This window comes from Mastomys coucha, unplaced genomic scaffold, assembly GCF_008632895.1.
Source record: "Mastomys coucha isolate ucsf_1 unplaced genomic scaffold, UCSF_Mcou_1 pScaffold19, whole genome shotgun sequence".
Lineage (NCBI taxonomy): Eukaryota > Metazoa > Chordata > Mammalia > Rodentia > Muridae > Mastomys > Mastomys coucha.
In genome coordinates this window covers 16,144,800-16,165,018 of record NW_022196901.1, presented here as the reverse complement: position 1 = coordinate 16,165,018, position 20,219 = coordinate 16,144,800, and the positions used below count along the sequence as shown (strand labels likewise).

At 43.4% G+C, this 20,219-nt stretch overlaps 1 protein-coding gene across 1 annotated transcript in view; it reads left to right on the top strand.

The window, feature by feature from the left end:
• Fbxl13 (F-box and leucine rich repeat protein 13) overlaps window positions 1-20,219 on the top strand; it is a 192,677-nt gene that overhangs the window by 155,954 nt on the left and 16,504 nt on the right. Inside the window, exon 18 of the mRNA XM_031380084.1 lies at window positions 15,774-15,857. Within this exon, the coding sequence (XP_031235944.1) occupies window positions 15,774-15,857 (84 nt within the window). The remainder of the gene's footprint in view (window positions 1-15,773; window positions 15,858-20,219) is intronic.

Below are 20,219 nucleotides of genomic sequence, written 5' to 3'. Positions count from 1 at the left end.
CAGGGCAGAGCGAGCCCTCTCCAGGCCTTGTGGGGCGAGGGTCCACTGTGATGAGTTGATTGGTGCTGCGTGAGGGCAGAGCGAGCCCTCTCCAGGCCTTGAGGACTGCTCGCTTACCCTGCTGTGGCTCATCCATGGAGTTCTTTGCAGGGTGGACCATCCAGCAATCGGACTCCTGAGGTCACTAAAACTTTTTCCAACAAAGTTTTCTCTTGATTTATAGCTATGGATGAGACCTTTGGTTTAGCGTGTGTATCTTAAAGTCTGCAGGCTTTCTTGTCCTTTATAGAGACCACTGAAAAATTAGCTAAAAGCTGGGCAAACTATGAGATCTTATGTAATTTTATGTTTTTTTTTAAATGATGTGCAGGACAGGTTATGACATTTACAACACTCATTATTCTGGTATGCCTGTGTTAAAGTGTGTCACTACGATAGGCGTGGTTTCAAATATTGTAATACAGGACTCAGAGGCTGGAAAAGGGGATGAGAAGCCTGAGGCTTCCTGGGCTATATAGTGACCTTGTCTCAAAGTAAATAATAAATTAATAAATACACCTAAAAATAAAAATGTGTTTCTAAGCTGAAATGAGAGTGACTTATGGCATTGTGGCTGCCAGATAACTTATGACTTATTTCCTCTAATGTTCATATTCTATATAATGCCTGGGCTATTTTTCCAGGCTTTCTATAAAAATTAGGTATCTGAGAAGGAAATCCATGTGAGTTATGAAAAGACAAAGCTTATCATCATAATATCAATCTGTTTCTCTAGCCTTGGTCTACCTCACTCTCAAGTGTAAGACATGGTTTGCTTACGAAATCAGTCAGGTGTACATCCTCCTTACCAACAAGGACCATAATTCCACCAGTAGACAATGATTTTATTAGTAAATGCTTCTAACAAGAATTTGGGCAAGTTAAACACGTATTTATAGGTGGCTGAATGCATAACTCGGTTGAAAAGGTGTATCCTCAGAATTCCTGAGGCCCAGTGTCCAATCCCCAGGATAGAAGACAATTACTAGGTAAGACTGGAAATAAAGTAGGGCAGTTAGTCCTAGGTCTAAAAGACCCTTAATTAGTTAAAAACACTTCTCCAAATTTCTAGCAGATTTAAAGGGAAAGCTTGGTAAGAAGCTGGTTTTAAATAAATACGAGCTAATAAATCTAAAATGAAGGACAGAATTTTAAAAGCCATGTTTAATAACCTATTTAGGCAAGGATCACCAAGAATCATAGATCAGAAGGTTGTTATCAAACTGTATCCTAACACCTGGAAAAAAAATCACACCGCAGATTGAGTAAATTAGGAAAAATATGCTTCTAATAGAGCCGTGTAGAGTGAACCCTAAGCCAAGCTTCCCAGCAGCATGCCTAAGCGTAGGGCAGCCTCACACAGGGACCCCCTGGGATGCAGCAGCCTGACACAGGGACCTCCGCGGGATGCAGCAGCGTGTAGGGCAGCCTGGCACAGGGACCCCCAAGGGATGCAGCAGCATGCCTAAGCTTAGGGCAGCCTGGCACAGGGACCCCCGGGGATGTAGCAGCATGTAGGGCAGCCTGGCACAGGGACCCCCGGGGATGTAGCAGCATGTAGGGCAGCCTGACACAGGGACCTCCGCGGGATTCAGCAGCGTGTAGGGCAGCCTGGCACAGGGACCTCCACGGGATGCAGCAGCCTGACACAGGGACCCCGCAGGATGCAGCAGCGTGTAGGGCAGCCTGACACAGGGACCCCGCAGGATGCAGCAGCGTGTAGGGAGATACAGGGAACCCCGTGGGATGCAGCAGCATTCAGGCAATTAAAAAAAAAAAAAAAACAAAAAACAAGCCAAGGCAGAAGCAGACAAATACAGGTTATGAGACATTGTACATATTAACTGGTATTTGCTCTTCAAAAAACGTCCTGGGCTGGGAAGACAGGTCAGTCTGAAAACCATGAGGATCCAAGTTTAATCCTCTGACCCCTGTATGGAAAGCCAGGTGTGGTGGCATGAACTTATGAAATCCCAGTACTGGGGAGATGGAGATCGGCAGAGCCTTGAGGCTCATAGGCAGAGTCTGGCCTAATCAGCCTTCTCCACCAACAAACAATGGCAAAACCAACCAACTTGGCAGCACCTAAGGAAGATGACATCTGAGGCTGTCCTGTGGCACACACACACAAGCACACACGCACACACGCACACACGCACACATGCACACACACACATGCACACATGCACACATGCACACATGCACACACGCACACACATGTACACACGCACACATGCACATTCATAACTGAAGGATTTAGGTAAGGGATTTAAAGATATTCCTTCTAATATTCTTTGAACCTCCCTGTAAATTTGAATGTTTTCAATATAGAGTTGGAAGATGTTTTATATTTATGTTGGTGGTGTTCCAACCAGGGGTAGGATGACTCAGCCAGAGCAGGCACCCCATCCCAACACGCTCCCCACCCCAACCTTCAGTAACCAGTTCATTGCCGATATCTATCTACATTAGCTAAACAAATCCAGATGTAAAACTGGGGGAAATGTTCAGCTCTCAAAGGCCTTGTGTGTGTGGATCGGTTCCTGGCAGTGTTCTGCCTCCCCTCCTACCAGTCCCAGTGACCCCAAGCTGAACTACTTCCAAGCAGCTGACAATTTCCAAATGAAGTCTCTGCTCATGCCATTTCCTCGGCCTGAAAGGCTGTCCCCATTATATTTATTGCTTGTCAAAATCACAATCTTTAGGCTTAGTAAAGTTTCCTTCCTCTTTGAAAGTTCTGCTAGACCAGCACCTTTGCCTTTCAATTGGAAGCAGGCATACCTACTAAGTGGTCCTTACACTTCTCTTAAAGCACAAACCCCCTTTTCTTGCATTTGGTCACTGTGTGGCAGTGCTTCCACACCAGGGAAGCTTTGTTTCTCTCTGTCTCACTGTGTGAGGTACAGATTTCTTAGGATGATGTGCAAGGGACTTAGGACTTGATGCCTGCTCCTTTTGAATCCTATGCCTTGAGATCGCATCCCTCAGTGAACCTGATTCTATACTATAAGCTTTTGTAAGAACTGAGCAAATAGGGACACCTCATAAAAATACCAAGGAGCAAGAAATGTCCATTTAGCCTAAAGACAGAGCTTCAGAAAGGTTTACAGAGCAAACACCCATCCCCAAGAAATGCCCAGTTCCAGGAAACGTCCCCGGGAGGGTGGATCTCCCCCACCCCAACCCCTTCTATATGAAATTGGTATCTCCTCCTCACCTAGGGTCAATGGAAACAAAAGACAATGGGCTCCACCAATGAGAGATAACCAACTCATGCTGTAAACCTATGTACTGGAAAGATATAAAAAATGTGTGCTTTTGTTCCTGATTGTCGCCTTTGCTTTGAATGCAGGACGACCCCAGTATACTGGCAATAAAAACCTCATGCAATTTGCCACAATCTCCCTCCTGATTCTTCATGAGTGGGGGACCCACACCGGAATCTAACATCTTGGTGCATGGGCTGGGAAGGGGTCCTACACTCGTGGAACCAGTGATTGGAGATCGGAGGATTGCCCACTTGAGAGATTGTGTGCACTAGCAGGTACCCGCGGTTGTTTTTGTGTTTGTGTCTGACTTCTCGTATCTGTGTCCATAATCCGTGCAGCTGCAGAAGTTTCTTGGTTTTGTGATACAGGTAGATGTACCTCGCCATCGCAGGCAGAAGTCAGATCCGGGAGGGTCCAACTCTGTCCAGGGGTAGCAGCAGTGAGGAGGCTACTACTATGGTTTTTTTTTTCATTGTTGTTGTTTTCTGCTTGGGGTGCTTGTGGAAGGGGCACCCCTGTCTGTCTGTATGTGGCCCCTGCAGTGTACAGGGGTAATTGGCTCATCTCTGCGGTGAGGCAGGCACATCCGAGCAACTCTGTGATTTGGCTTTGATTGTCTGTGTGTGTAGGAGCACCTGGTATCTGTACCTGGGCCCAATTATCTTTTGTTGTGTCGTGGACCTGGTGAGGTCGAGCTGTCTGAGTGGTAACTGTTTTTCCGTGTTTCTTGGTATCTTGTTCTATGTATTTGGACTTTAGACTGATGACTTATACCTCCCTTGACTGATGGACAGATGTTAAAGCTTGGGCAGCCTCTGTGGCAGTACCAACAGGTGGGGCATGCGCTCCTGGAGGCTGGGGGCCATGGCTGCCGCTGGGCCTTTGGTGGGGTGTGGGCTGTGCGCAGCTCAGTGGTCCAGCTGGGGCTGTGGCTGGGCTGTGGCAGTGGCAGAGGGAGAAGGGAGGGAGCACAGGGGTCGTTGGAGCTGATTAAAGGTTTTGCTTTTGTGTTTTTGGGAAAAGATGCTTGAAGTATTTATACCTTCCAGAAAGCTAGATTCCAGAGAGTCAAATATATATATATGTATCTTGATGATACTGAAAATTTGTTTTGAGATTCATATGTTGCAGAAATGTACAGCCTTGGTGAATTCCTTAATCAGACGTGCTAAACTGGCTGCTTGAACTCCTGATGTCCTGAACTTCAGCCTAATCCAGTCAAGACACAGACATCAGAAGACTAATTAATTCTGTTTTTCCTCCCCCCTCCTTATATCTCAACACCTCCGTTCAGCTTGAAGAAGTTTTGAAGAGTCTTTGACCCAGTTCCCTGGGCTTTGGGGCTGGACAGGATTGTTGATAGGTTGTCTTTTTAGGAAATGTAAAATGGTCATATTTAGAATAGGGAAAAGTAGCCAGACTTAATTGTATAGCTATAATCTCATTTAATAGCAAGCCTTATGATTTGTTATTGAGTTAAAGTCACATGTTCCTATTTGGTACAGAATTTATTTTGATACAAAAATCAAAGTTATCTTTGGTAAAAGGACCTTCTGATAATATTTACCCTGTACTGAAAATGATTTGATTGGTGCATAGATAATTTAAACTGGAAGCATTGTGTGACTAGAATGTGGTCAGGTATTTTAGTATTTCTTCAGATACACAGCTTATTCCCAGAAAGTTTGCTTTAACATTTATATCATTAGTTTTGTAATGTTTGTAATCCTATCTTTGTAGCAGTAATTGATAAAAGTTGAGGCTTGTGTTATAAACTATTGACATCTTAAACTGGTATGCAAGAAATGAGTAAGAGCTTTTAAATTGAGAATTTGTTGGTAAGATTAGATGCACAATGATGTTCTTATTGACTGAGAGGTGTAGTTCTCTTGTGCATACTTTAAGGCCAAAAGATGAAGTTTTCTTTATTCACTTAAGAGATTTCTGGTTTCAGTAAAAGTTGTCTGTAAGCTTATAAGTAATTCTTTTATTTCCCTAGTAGACAGTACTTAGACCCAGTCCTTTTACTGCTATTATAGACAGATCTGAGATGTTTAGACCTGTGAGTTTAGGGCCGAATTAACAGATTCATGACTCCGAGCTTATTGTTAGGGTGATTTCAAGATTTTAATTAAAAATAACTGAAAGAAATTCACAGACAATAGTCCAGATCACTTTACATAGATAGTTGGTTTTCAAAAACATCAGAAATCCACAGAATGTGGCATTTGATATTATTTATTCATTTGGTTAGAGACTTGCCTGTTCTGGACAGTATCCCATTCTCAGACTCAAAGAAGAAATTGAGCATCATTGGAGTTGCTCCAGTTTTGGTGGAACAGCTACTAGGCAAAAGTTGCCTCAGACAGTACTGTGCAAAAAGGACACACAGGCCTAGAACAGCTTATATCTCCTGAGACAGAGTAGACTAGTCCTTAGTGTTCCTGCTTTCAGACTTTCACAGGCCAGAGGGCTGAAGATTGATGCTCCAACATTTTGAAGTAAGGACTGTCCAGGTGTCCAGCAGTGTCTATCAATTGGCAATATTTTTGGAAGCTGTGTTAGGCTTCCCATATATTCTCTATTATTCAGTCATTCCTGAATTTCTGATGGAGTTGAAAGTCTATGAAAGTTAGACGAAATACAAGACAAGTTGTTAAGGGAACTAGTGCAGGTAGCTGAGAAAGTGTTTTATAACAGAAAAACAGAAAGAAAAAGAAATGTTGCAGAAGGACTGTAAAAGGGCATAGTGAAGGGATAGAATGTTTAGAAGAAGGTCTTTAAAGATAGAGTCTAGAAAACTAAGTGGGGAAAAGTGGTGAGCAGTTTGAAGACAGAAGGAAGAAAAGAGTCAGAAGGAATAAGAGGCTAGAGAGCTGAGGAGAGATGAGACAGGAAAGAAGAGAAGCTAGGAAGCTTGAGAGCCTAGTAAGATAGTACCTGGCAACAGAAGAGAATTCCTTGCTAAAGACCAGTGTGCGTACTGCAAGGAGAAAGGGCGTTGGGAAAGAGATTGCCCCAAAAGGCCTTTGTGTGGGTCAGGTCCCACAAACCCATCAACATCTGTGTAATAGATCACACCCTCTGATAAAGAATCTAATTGGGTACCTCCTCCCACCCTTAGACAGTTAATGGGCCTGCACTTCAGGGATTACAACCTGTATAAGTTTAGAGATTCTAAATAACAATCATGACTTTTGTGTTTTAGTCCAGATAGTGCCTAGATTGCTGAACCACCCTTATGAAGATGTACTGAATTTCTGGGATCCTGAGGCTAGAGACACAAAAGAGAGTTAGGGGTTACCCTGGCAGTTATGTTGGGACTGAGCTTAGGGACTGCAGGGGCAACTACAGGAGCATCTGCTATTTCCTCACAACATAAGGCTTAAGGTGAGTTTAGAGCTGCCATTGATTTAGATATAGAAAAAATACAAAAGGCTTTGACTGACCTCCAAGAATCCTTTACTTCCCTTTCAGAGGTGGTCCTTCAATATAGGAGAGGATTAAACTTGCTATTCCTTAAAGAAGGAAGTCTATGTGCTGCACTAAGAGATTGAGCTCCAGGCAAGACCTGGTTTGAAACTTGGTTTAATTCCTCTCTTTGGTTCACAACTTTGGTCTCTATACTTTTAGGACCACTGATTATACTCATATTATTGCTTACTTTTGGCCCTGCATTTTAAATCACTTGGTTGCCTTCATTAGATAGCATTTCAGTATTGTAGTCAGCTGCTCGGACGATCAAATCCAAGATGCACGCGGTGGCAGTGATAGACGACTCCACTGCGCATGCGCCCCTCCTGAGCTCATGCAGGTGTCTCCCAAGCAGGTGTATACTGCACATGCGCCCCTCCTGAGCGGGTGTATGCTGCGCATGTGCCCCTCCCAAGCAAGTGTATGCTAATGAGGCGATTGCTGGGGAACCAATCCAGGAGGACCACAAGAGCTCGGGCACCGGTATATAAGGGGCTCTCTCCAGGAAGTCAGGGCCACTCCACAGAAGCAAGAGCCGCCACCGCTGCCGCCGCCACCCATTCCAAGAGCTGTAACACTTAGAAGAGCTGTAACACTTAGAAGAGCTGTAACACTTAGGAACCTAGGAGAGCTGTAACACAAAAGAAAATTCCTGAGTAAACTGCGAGAGAAGTCTTGGTGTTTGGTTGTTATTGCTGCCGTCCGGGCAGCAAAGGCCCCTTACACAGTACAGTACAGATTATGATGTTGAGGTAACAATATCAGGGAGTGAACCAAAATGAGATGCAGCAGTATGGCACATAATTTCAAGATTGAGATATTCCCAAGAAAGAGGGGGAAATGTAAGAATTGAGCAAATAGGGAGACCTCATAAAAATACCAAGGAGCAAGGAATGTCCAGTTAGCCTAAAGACAGAGCTTCAGAAAGGTTTACAGAGCAAATACCCACCCCCAAGAAATGCCCAGTTCCAGGAAACATCCCCGGGAGGGTGGATCTCCCACCTACCTCCTACATGCAATCAGTGTCTCCTCACCTGGGGCACAGAGGTCAATGGAAACAAAAGACAATGGGCTCCACCAATGAGAGATAACCAACTCATGCTGTAAACCTATGTACTGGAAAGGTAGAAAAAGTATGTGCTTTTGTTCCTGGGGGTCGCCTTTGCTCTCTGAATGAAGGATTAACCCAGTATACTGGCAATAAAAACCTCATGCAATTTGCCACGATCTCCCTCCTGATTCTTCACGAGTGAGGGACCCACGCCGAATCTAACACTTTCTTCCCTTTGATTCCTGGGTACCTTGGCTTTATGTCCTTCAATGTTGTGGGCTATGGAGAAGCAAAATGCTTGCAGATGAGCTGAGAGCCTTGCATTCTCACAAGCTGCGGCTCACCAGACCACCACACTGGCTGTTTTTGTTAAATTCAGCGTGGGTGCCCCATTCGCGAAGACACAGGAATGGAGATCGATGCAATTAGCATGAGGTTTTTATTGATCCAGTATACTGGGGTCGTCTTGCATTCGGAACAAAGGTGACCCGGAGGAACAAAAGCACACTTTTCATACTTTCCCAGTACATAGTTTTACAGCATGAGTTTGTTATCTCTCATTGGTGGAGCTCATTGTTCTTTGTTTCCATTGACCTCTGTGCCCCAGGTGAAAAGGAGATACTGATTGCACGTAGGAGGGGTAGGGGGAGATCCACCCCTTACTGGGGACATTTCCTGGAACCTGGCATTACTCCCCATAATTAGGGCATCTCCTGGGTACTGATGTTTGCTCGGTAAACCCTTCTGAAGCTCTGTCTTTAGGCTTAATGGACATTCCTTGCTCCTTGGTATTTTTATGAGGTGTCCCTGTTTGTTTAATTCTTACATTTTCCCATGTGCCACCTCATTAGGCAATTTAGCCTCTTTAAAATGTTTTTCCTTTTTTGAAAATAGATTCTTGTCTCACATAATATGTGCTGATATGGTTTCCCCTCTCCCAATTTCTCCCCACTTTCCCTCCCATCCAGCTCCACTCCCTTTCTGTCTCTCAGAAAAACACAGGATTCTAAGGGACAATAATAAAATATAACAAAATATAATAAAATCAAAATGATCACATTGGAGTTGATTAGGACAAACAAAATGAAAAGAGCCCAAGAGAAGGCACAAGAATCAGAGACCCCCTTGTTCAAACACTCAAGAATCCCATGAAAACACAAAAGTGGAAGTCATAACCTATACACAGAGGACCTTGTGCAGAATCTTGCAGGCCCTGTGCATGCTGCCTCCATCTCTGTGAGTTCATATGAGCTTTGTTTCCTTGGTGTCCTCCATCCCCTCTGGCTCTTATCCTCTTTCTGCCTCTGCTTGCACAGGGAGCCCTGAGCCCTGAGCCCTTAGGGGAGAGACCTGATGGAGACATTACATTTAGGGCTCCATTTTTCAAGGTCTCTGCTTTTGCATATTATCTGGATTTTTTTTCTTCCCAGCTGCTGCAGGAGGAAGCTTCTCTGGAGATAAAATTAGCATCTTTTTATACCTTAGGAAAGCAAACCCTGGCCTCTGTCCTGTAAAAGGACTCATGCATTTGGCTGACTTGGGGAGAATAAGAAAGACTTCATAGCTAAACACCAGAACTATGCTGCAAAGGGGTACCAACTGCCCTTTGCTGACTGAGGCCCAGCAACCCCATCTTACTGGCCTCTCTTCCCCTTTTCCTTCACCTCCTCCAATCTCTCCCACAGTTAAACCTTGGAACCAGTCAAGCCCAAGCCAAACAATACCAACTAGCCTGGTAGTTCCCTCCTTTGGAGCAATTTGATGTGTGGTTCAGAAAGTCACTCACTGCACTGTATAGTTCTACACCTTGCCATTCTGTTTCATTTCTGTTGTAGAATGCTGGCCTCTGAATATGGCAGCCATTATGATTTTAGTCAGAGCAGCTGCACAAGAGACCTACACAAGATCAGACCACTGACATTCTCATAGTAGGAGGTGGGAGGGTCCTTAGACCTTCATCTGAGATTCCAGCCACTTGTGCCCGTCCGTCTTAACTGTATGGAACCTGCCCAGCTATACATGGTCTTAGGAGACACTGCAGTAGTTAGAAGTTAAAAGGCTAAGGGAAGGGAACACCAGGGTTCTACTATGGGGAAGTTGTCACCCATCGTGGGATGGGGTTTTGTTCATGCAGCTATTCAGGAGTTACCAATGTTCTACACTACAAGCAACCCTATGCTCACGCTCTTGGAAGCCAGCTAAGTAAATGTGTTAGTTCAACAAACCGACTTGGGTGGGATTGCTTCTTTGCTCTGCCGTTGGTGTGCTCTGAGTGAACATTCATGTCTTCCCAGGAAAACTTCAGGCAACAAATGCCTTAGACTATTCTATTCTTTTTGTTAAGCATGAACATCCTGCTAGTTTTCCAGGTGGCTTTAACTCTTCCTCTAAGACTGTCCAGGTAGTGTTATCACCTTTTACTGATGGTCAGGACATGGGTTGGGACTTTCCAGGTTCTTGGCTTCTTACTCAAAAACTGAAATGAAGGCTCACACAGACTTGCAAAAGTAACAAAGAAAGTTTATTCAAAGCAAAGAGACAGGTCAGATATACTGCCAAGAGTGTCAGCTGGGCCCATGAGTGAAGGTACTCAAGGTCCCCACTGTTGTTTTGGGTTTAGTTTTATGGTGTTCAAATTAAGGTTTTGGTCACCAGATGTGTAGTTTGGGTGGTCCTTTCTTTAACTGACAAGTTTTTATTACATAAGCCTTCTTTGGCTGTGCATGTCATTTCCTACAATACAGTCATATGCACACCCAATTAGGAATATGCATAAGATGGAAAATAGGGGATGAAAAATAAAGTTTCTCTTAGAAGACAGTTTGTCCTATAGCACATGCCCCCAAACCAGTTAAGGCCAAATCAGCCATCTGTTTTTTTTTTGTTTTGTTTTGTTTTGTTTGGTTTGGTTTTTTAAATACCTGGATACACTGGGGACATGTTTGTAGAAAGTGTCTAAGTTTAATGGTCTTTAGGGAGAGCTGTGTGTACTTGAAGCTTGATGTAGTGGTTGTCTTAGGTTGCTAACAGATTGCTAGTGCATTATTTTTTTAAAGGGCCGTGTGTTCACTGTGCATGAAGATAAGGGGCTCATGCTGACAAATGCATTGTTAGGAAAGGGGTGTTTGGATAGCCAGAACCTAGTGGAGTCCCAGGTTGCTAATCTATTCCCTATGCTTGCTTGCTTCAGGCTCATAGGAAGAGGCCTCACCATAGCTCTGTGATTTGACCACTCTGCCCATCTTTCCCTGTCATGGTTCTCATGGTCTGTGGTACCTGGATATCTACCCGCTCAGGCTGTGGACTTCTTGGGAGTAAACAGCACCTCCTTGGTGTCTAGGAGTCCAGTTTAAATATTAGACTTCCATCAGTATTATGCCCGTTAAAGTGAATCCTCAACAAATTGAGCAATTATAAATCCCAGACTTGATACTACAGGTTTTTAGAAGAAAATTTGCAGAGATAACTGTTAGCTGTCTCAGAGAGTTCTTCCCAGTTTGGTGTATTTCTGAATCTCATAATGTGGAACAGAACACTTACCTACCAGGTGTTCAGTAGGGGTAATTATCTGAGAGGCTCAAAGTCAAAACACAAAAAACAATTAAGAAAGTGTCTTGTTGGCTGGAAGAGGGTATGTCTCTTGTTGGCCCCATTGCCGTCTGCCGGCTTCTACTTCTTGGTTGTCTGTTAGTGTTGTTTACTCAGCCGCTGGGTTATATGGTAATACATAATCATGGGCACACTGACATCATGTACACTATCTTGTCAGCAGATGATCATGAGGGTCTGAGCCTATCCAACAGAAATACATGACACACAGGCAACGTCTGTGTCCATCTTTAGCAGAAGGATGACAGGAAAATTGTATGATTTTTATTGGACATATGTTAGTTAATGAAGAGTATTTATTGAGACCAATGATTCTAGGCATGTTTCATTTAATTGGTTTATTTATGGAACCATGCAACCAGCACCGAGGTCTACTCCCAGAATACTCCCCTCACTCCCAAACCAGACACTTTTGCTCAGCTTGTCTCACCCTCCAGCTGGTTCAGGCAAGCATGGATCTACTTTTCCATATGTTTGCCTGTTCTGACTTCAATGGAATCATGTGTAGTGTTTGGGGTCTGGCTTCTTTCACTTAGAATCATGTTTTTAAAGCCTATCCATACAGCGGCATACAACTCTCCTTTTCCCTACCAGCTAACATTATGGAAGGGATAAAATGCATCTTATTTATGCTTCCATCTCTTGGTAATATTTGTGCGTTGCTTCTGAATACCACTGCTGAGAACACTTGGGCACAAGTCTTGTTGGAGAAATCTTTTACTCTTAGTTATAAACCCCAGAGAAGTATAACTGCCAGGCTGTGTGGTAACCCTGTACTTCACTCTCGGAGAGACAGGCTGATGTCAAGAATGGCCAGTCCACTTTTTTTATTTTGCCAACATTATATGTGTCAGTTTTCTCATACTCACCACTTACATTCTTTGTGTCTCTTCTTAATTATAAACTTCTCAGTAAATTAGTTGTGGTATCTCATTATGTACTTAAGCAACTGCTAATATCCTAATTCACAGCTGAGCACATGTACTTTAATGAGCAATTATGGTATTAACATAGCCTTCCATTTTCATATTTTAATTTTAAAGTCATTATAATTATTATTTATCATCATCACCATTATTGGGTGTATATGTCGGGGTGCATGTGCCAAAGCTCATATGTGGAGGGCAACTTTGTGGAGTATATTTCTCCTTCTCCCTTTATGTGGGTTCTGTGAACCTTTGGCCACCAGGCTTATATGACAAGGGTCTTAACTTTAATGAATTTTTTTCAGTGAAGTGTTAAGGAGTATACAGACTGACAACTGTCTTATTTAGCAAGTGAACTTCTGTAGCTAAGTTTTGAAAATTCCAGCTTGGCTACATAAGTACAATCTAACTGCCTCAGAGGTCATTCCCTAGAAGGTATCTCAAAGGATAATATATATTTTCTATTTTCGAGTGTAGCCCTCAGAGATGAACTCTGCATGTCCTGGAATAGCTCAACTTCTCCAGTTGTTCTAGCATGAAAACCCAAAGACCATCTACATCTGGAATGCAGGCTGTGTGTGCCGCTCCACGAGGCAGGTTCTTTGCTCTGAAAGGAGGAGTCAGGAAATGTCCTAGCAAAAGGCTCCACTGTCACAATGCAGTGAAGGGCACGCATTGCATCTGGAGATAGTTCACGGGACCATTGAACAAATGGAGATGTCACGGTTAGAACAGAGGCTGTGGCAAGTGCTTTCTCCTTGATCTGGATTTAAAAATAAAATCTTTTCTTTAAATGATTATTTAAAGGGGTAAAACAAGATCTAATATTTGCATAAGCCATTTTCCATTATGGCTCTTAATATCAATAAAATATAAACTAGCCCTGCACAAGAAGGACAGATCCCCAGCTGCTTCTGACTCATCTCCATTCGTGGGCCTTGTATTTGTTGATTGGGCAACAAATCCTGCTCTTGTCAACCTGACAGAGTCCTGAAATGATCTTTATATAAAACAAAAGCAAATGGGCTGAGGCTGTGTCTTAGTAGAGAACCTGGCATGCCTGTGGTCCTGGGTTTCCCCTCAGCACCACCAAGCATGTAGGTGCGTGTGCTTGGTGAGTGAGTGTGTGTGTATGTGTGTGTGTGTGTGTGTGTGTGTGTGTGTGTATGCAGGCGCACATGCCTGTACACACACACACACACACACACACACACACACACACACGGTTTATCAATTCATCAGTGCTCATCAGAAGGTTTTCACAGTCAGTCAGTTCTTGGGGAAACTGCACAAACTCGGCATAGCACGGTCATAGCACAGCAACAGAAGGACTCGGGAATGCAATCTGCTATTTTCTTTTATCTTTAAATCTGAAAAGAAAATAGGCTATTGGTTATTGCTTGTGTCCCTAGATCTTTTAATAAAGATCTGTTCCCTTTCTCTTTCAGAAATTAAGCTTATGAAATGAACTAAAGGTTAGGAGGGTTTTTGTTGTTGTTGTTATTAGGAATGAATAAGAACCTATTGACAGGCATTCTAGATGCAGCAGTCTACATTCAGCATTTGGACTCGCTCATACTCGGACGAGAACCAGAATTTAGGTAGACTAGGGCTTAGATTCATGTAGTCCGTAGCCCCCCAGGCCCAGAGCTCTTGGGCCCGGGGGGTTGGGGTGCAGCACCAGTTGAGACTCAAGAGATTGAGCATTCAAGATTCGAGCATTCAGTATTGAGGACTCGAGATTCAAGCCTCTACCCTCCTGGCTCGTGCACCCGCAGCCCCCTGGGACTCTGGCCAGGATTATGCAGCCCGAACCTACTCGGAGCCCGGGGGTGCTGCACCAGTCCAGAGGAGATGGCTGCTGTTTTAGACGGCCTCAGATGCACCTCGACTACTGAGCTGTCAGATTTTTCATTTCTCTCTTGCAATGATTGTAAAAGCCTCATGTCATTTTTTTAAAGAAATACACTCAGACCTTACACCACTCATGTCTAGTCTGTTTGTCAAAAAGCCGAATTCCGTGCACACCTGGCCAGAACCCATCGTCCCGCGGAACAAGGGACCCCGTAAGAAACCCCAGTCCGTGGCTGATCCCTGCTTGACTTCTAAAGAGGAAGAAAGTGTGTGAATTTGGGCGGGGAGGTGAGAAAGATCTGGAAGGTTCTTTGAGTTTGGGCTTCGGTTCCGGGGACACGGAAGAGCACCAAGAAGGTCTGGATAGTCAGGAAATACGGGACCCCGCTATGGCGCCTCCCTCCGGAAAACAGTGAAGAAAACTGCAACCAGCCAGCACGCCAAGCACACTTGCTCCCTGTGGCAAGATCAAGATGGAGAGGCGAGCCGCTGGCATCTGGCACTGTGGTTCCTGCATGAAAGCTGTGGCCGGCGGGGCCTGGACCTCCAACACCACCTCTGCAGTCACAGTGAAGTCGGCCATCAGAAGACTGAAGGAACCGAAACACTAGTAGAAGCACTACCGTCTGAGATTTGCCTAGCCTGCAATAAACAGGTTCTTTAAGAGAAAAGAAAAGAAAAGAAAAGAAAAGAAAAGAAAAAAGAAAAGAAAAGAAAGGGAAGGGAAGGGAAGGAAAGAAAGGAAAAGGAAAAGGAAAAGAAAAGACGGGAAGGGAGGAAAGGGGAGGAGAGGAGAGGAAAAGAAAAGCAAAGCAAGAAAGATCTGGGAGGAGTTAGGAGAGAGGAATGCAGAAGTTCCTTCTCCTTGTCTCTTCTGGTTACCTTTATTTATTAGTGGAATGTTCAATCTCTTTAAGTCATTGCCCAAATGCAGCTGGTATAATTATAGATTACTACACTAATGTACATTGTAAAGCAGGCTGTAGTGGTACAGATCTTTAATAATTCCAGCTCTCACAAGGCAGCGGCAGGTGGAGCTTCGTGAGTTTGAGGCCAGCCTACTCTACAGAGTGAATTCTAGGACAGCCAGGGCTACATCAAGACACCCTGTCTTAAGAAACAGAAATAAATAAATAAATAAATACATAATGTAAATTGTAAACAAGAAAAAAAAAAGAACCTATTGACAATTTCCTAGCTGTATAAAGTGTTTTTAAGTAAAGTCCCAGCATTTGGTTTGGATAGCATTTATCTGAACACTGCTAGAAATAGGTGATGTCTTAAGGAGTTTTCTAGCTTTGGAATTCTGTAACATTTTTTCCCCCAAAGTAATAGAGACAACTGAAAGTTTCTATTTAATGGTTCAATAGTAACTAAGAGTAATAATTTTCTTATCAAAGAAAGCCCATGCTTTTTTAGATATAAAGAAGTAGGACCCTACAATGTACCTTTATTTAGCCTGTATCAATGATCACTCTTTTATGCTATTAGTTTGTAAAAATGGCTCTTAGCTACTAAATTGTAATTACAAAATGATCTTTGTATTTTCAGGGCATGTCCATACTTTCCAGACACAGAAAACTGAGGGAAATTTCTCTGTCTGAGTGTGTCAACATCACTGACTTTGGAATTCGGGTAAGATGAATAGGGTTTTCTGCTGAAGGGTTAAGATTAAAAATTGAGCTCCAATTGAATAAATTTTGTAAGTCCCCATAGAAAAGGATAACAGGAGCTGACTCACACACAGGACTGGGCCTCACTCACAGTCAACTCTGGATGTCATGGTTCGAAGCTAAAATGTTGCTCACATGCTCCCGTTTGAAACCAGCCCTTAGAGGGCTATGGAGCCTTTAGGAGATACAGCCTGGCTGGCAAAGTAGAGCGCTTCACCAGTTCTGGAAGGGTCCATAGGCATGGCCCGGGGAACATGCAGCCTTGCACACTCCACATAAGCCACAAGCAAATGTTTTAGTATCTTAAACATTTACGTGAGTGAGCAGGAGGGTGGGGGGAGACAGAGACAGACAGAGACGGAGGCAGGGGCAGAGGCAGAGAATGAGAGAGCAAGAGCACGCACACATGTGAACGAGAGAGAGAGAGACAGAGAGAGACAGAGACAGAGACAGAGACAGAGAGACAGAGAGAGAGAGGGAGGAGAGAGAACTATCCTGTGTGTTGGTCATGCATTGGGCAAGGAAACTGTTAAGCCATTGGAAGCACCACATAGAAGTGTGTTGGGAGCTAAAAGACCCCAAAGCACAGGAAAGCATTAGGCTAAGTAGGAAGAAAGGAAACCACTGAAGGGAAGAAAGAAGCGACACTTTCTTACAGGGATAATAAAAAGTTAATTCCTCAAACGATGTATAATATAAGTGTTAGCTGAGAAGTCCGCAAATGGGGGCATGTTTCTGAGCTTGACAAATTGGATGACTTATCCTGACATTTCACATGACTAATCGAGCAGTGCTGGAATACTGTACAGCTGCAGAGGCCTCCAGGTTAGCCCATGCTGAGACCTAAGCATAGAATGACAGCCGTTTGGGGGGGGGGGCGCTAACAGAAACTCAGGAACAGCTGAGCCACTCTTCTGGCTTTACAGATAAGAGAACTGAAGGCTGAGAGGTTACAACTGATGAGCTTTCATGTCTTCTCAGGAAGCTAGCCTGAGCTCAGTTTTATGGAAGTGAAAGGTAGAAATGGGGAATTACTCTTCTAAACAGTTGTTTGGCCACATGGCTCAGCCCCCACTGTGGCGGTCAGCTTTCCTTCGTCTTGTTTGTCTTGAAGCTGTGTAGTATAAGAGGAAACGTACCACCTAAGAATCTTCTTTATAGGCTCTGGTGTGAAGCAAAGTCACTTTCTTCCAATTTTAGTACTTGGAACAAGTCTGCCTGGTATACAGAGTTATTCAGAAAAAAAAATATGGCCGGGCGGTGGTGGTGCATGCCTTTAATCCCAGCACTTGGGAGGCAGAGGCAGGCAGATTTCTGAGTTGGAGGCCAGCCTGGTCTACAGAGTGAGTTCCAGGACAGCCAGAGCTACACAGAGAAACCCTGTCTTGAAAAACCAAAAATAAAAATAAAAAATAAAAAAATAAAAATACTGCCTGAAGACGAAGAGCCTTGGGAGAATTGAAAACTTTCACATGAGACAAGATTATAACTCTATAATAAAAGGAATTATAAATGCTTAGGCGCATGTAAACCTGCTATGAAAAGAAGCCAAAAGATCCCTGTAAGTAAAAGTTGTGGTTAAACATGTATCACACAAGGCCTCCAGGAGCACAATACAGCCAGGCTTAAAAAAAAACTGAAAAGGTTCCAGATCAAGGATTTAAAATACAAAACAGTTAAGCACCATTGCAAATAAGTGGGTCATTAAGATGACTCAGTATTGGGCTGGAGAGATGGCTCAGCCATTAGAGGCTAGGCTCACAACCAAAAACATAAGATGATTCAGTATTAATGTGGCATTATACTGTTATGAATGTCTTACATTGTTCTTGACAAGTCTTGACGCCAAATCAGTCCACACACACACACCTGTCTGTTAATAATAACTTTTGTATGTCTTTATGAAATACAGTGCCATATTTTAATAATGTTTATATGCAGTGTGAATCCATCTACTTAACTACCCACTTAAACACTCATTCATCCATTCATCAGTGGGCCAGGAGAGATTCTTGTCATGACATGCACTGCAGAACCCAAACAACAAAGGAAGACTTGGCCTAAATGCCGGGAGCGCTCTGCCGGGAGGCAGACTCAGCGGCATGACTCGAGTTTGCTTGAGAGAAAAGACTTCATTTGAACTCATAGCTGTAGCCAGATACTCCCCAGTTGTGGGCAGTTATAAATGTTAAATAAGTATTTACTGAATGAATGAAGGCCAAGATAAAAGTTAAGAGTATTGGCATTCTAGTCTTGAGTTACAGTTCTTAGAGAGGAGGCAGCTGTGTTTGACCAGTGAGGGAATCTTTCAGAAGTATTCTAGTGTTCTGCTATGGTATCAGCCTCTAAATATCCATCACGTTAAAAATGCTTCTTGGGATAAGGCAGAGGCTAAGGAGCAGAAAGCATTATTTTCTGCCACTTGCTTTTGATCCTCTGGGCTCCAGGCACCGCCCCCCAACTCTTCTATAGTACCTAAATTTATACTGTTTTTTAGGCGCTAGAGAGTCTAGGCAGAAGCGTGTGCTCGTGTTAACTCTATTATCATAAGCAAAATTCTGGCATGTTTTTAAAAAATTTAAACTTTCATCAGGCAGTGGTGGCACACACCTTTAATCCCAGCACTTGGGATGCAGAGGCAGGTGGATTTTTGAGTTCAAGGCCAGCCTGGTCTACAGAGTGAGTTCCAGGACAGCCAGGGCTACACAGAGAAACCCTGTCTGGAAAAAAACAAAACAACACACACACACACACACACACACACACACACACACACAAACAGAAAAAAATTTTAACTTTCAAAATTGCTCTTTATTTCCACTGATCTAAAGATATCTTTTTAAAAGAAGCATCGAATAGAGAACTATTTATTAGTTACACAAGACCAGATGTTCTAGTCAGAAAAAATTTCCTCTCTTATCTATTTTTCCTCCTCCCTGTTTTTGGTGTGTGTGTGTGTGTGTGTGTGTGTGTGTGTGTGTGTGTTGGCTTTTGAACAATCCAAGCATCCTCCTTGTTCAACAACTGTCCTCTTCTCACAGACTGGCATCTGACCAGCCTATTTCAGACATGTGTGTCTGGAGTTTAAGAAGGGTTTATTCATGGATACCCAAAAAGTAAACCTGAATCACTTTCCTGTGTCTCTTTCCCCATCTTCAACACTATTCACTAATTTTTAACTAGTTCTAAAATATTGTTTATGCAAGATTTTCATCAGTAGTATTTTTAATCCATTGATAGCTCCACCCTCAAGTGCTAAACCAAAACTTATTTTGGTAGCCTTTGATACATCTTCACTCAAAATGTCTAAGATGGGCTACATGAATCAGCTCCCCTTAGCAACAATTTTTGAAAAATCAACACTGATTTCTATTTAGTTTCCAGCATTAAGTCATGCAATAATTATCAAAGCATGAGATTTTGATAACTACACCTATTCTCCAGGGAAGAAGTTGTGTCCGTGGGTTGAAAGGGGAAGAACAATCAGGATTCCTGGTCAAGCCAGCCTTGATCACTGGCCTTTGCTGCAGCAGAGGCTCTGAGCTGTCCTGTATGGGGAAGTACAACAGGCAGTTTGGCTGATGGCTCTTTCTTGGCTCCTGGCTCTTGTGCCCAGGGAAGCATTGACTAAAAAGTCTATGATGAAGAAGCTCCCAGAGGATCTCAGGCTGTAGGACTTTTTAAAGGGTCCTAGGAGAGGAACTAAATGATTTCTTGGTAGACTTAAAGGGGTGGTCATCTGGTACTTGTTAAAAAAGCAGCATCCACAAAACTTGGAACAATTAAGAGCTTCATTTTGGAAATCCCTGCAGAGTTGTTTATCTATGCTAAGGACGGTCTCCTGAGCTTTATGATAACACAGCAAATGCCAGGAGACTCATGGGATGTAGATTCAACTGGGGGTCATAGATACCAGGACTTTATTGTTTCTTCATTGGCTGTGAGCAAAAGCAGGACCTTAGCACTGTGTTGCTCTTGATGCTAATGTGTTTCCAATTGTAAGCTGCCCAACAGGCTCTGAAACTTGCCAGACTTCAAAGGATGTGGAATTCAACAGCTTCTCAGAGGCCCATAGCATATAAGGTTCCAAGGGATTCTGGAGTGCTGGGTACCATGTTTTCTTGGCAAAGAACTAGGTGAAGCTGAGTAAACTTCGCCCCAGGCCTGGCTTCCCGCCCACTCTCACAGTGAGAGCCAGGAGACAGCTGAAGTTCTACTGAATTTCATAAATGACCCACACATCTGTTATTTTCATGTAAGTGTCCACAGAGAACTACAGGAGGATGTGTTAAAAGCAAGACAATCCTTAGGAAGCTGTTTCTGC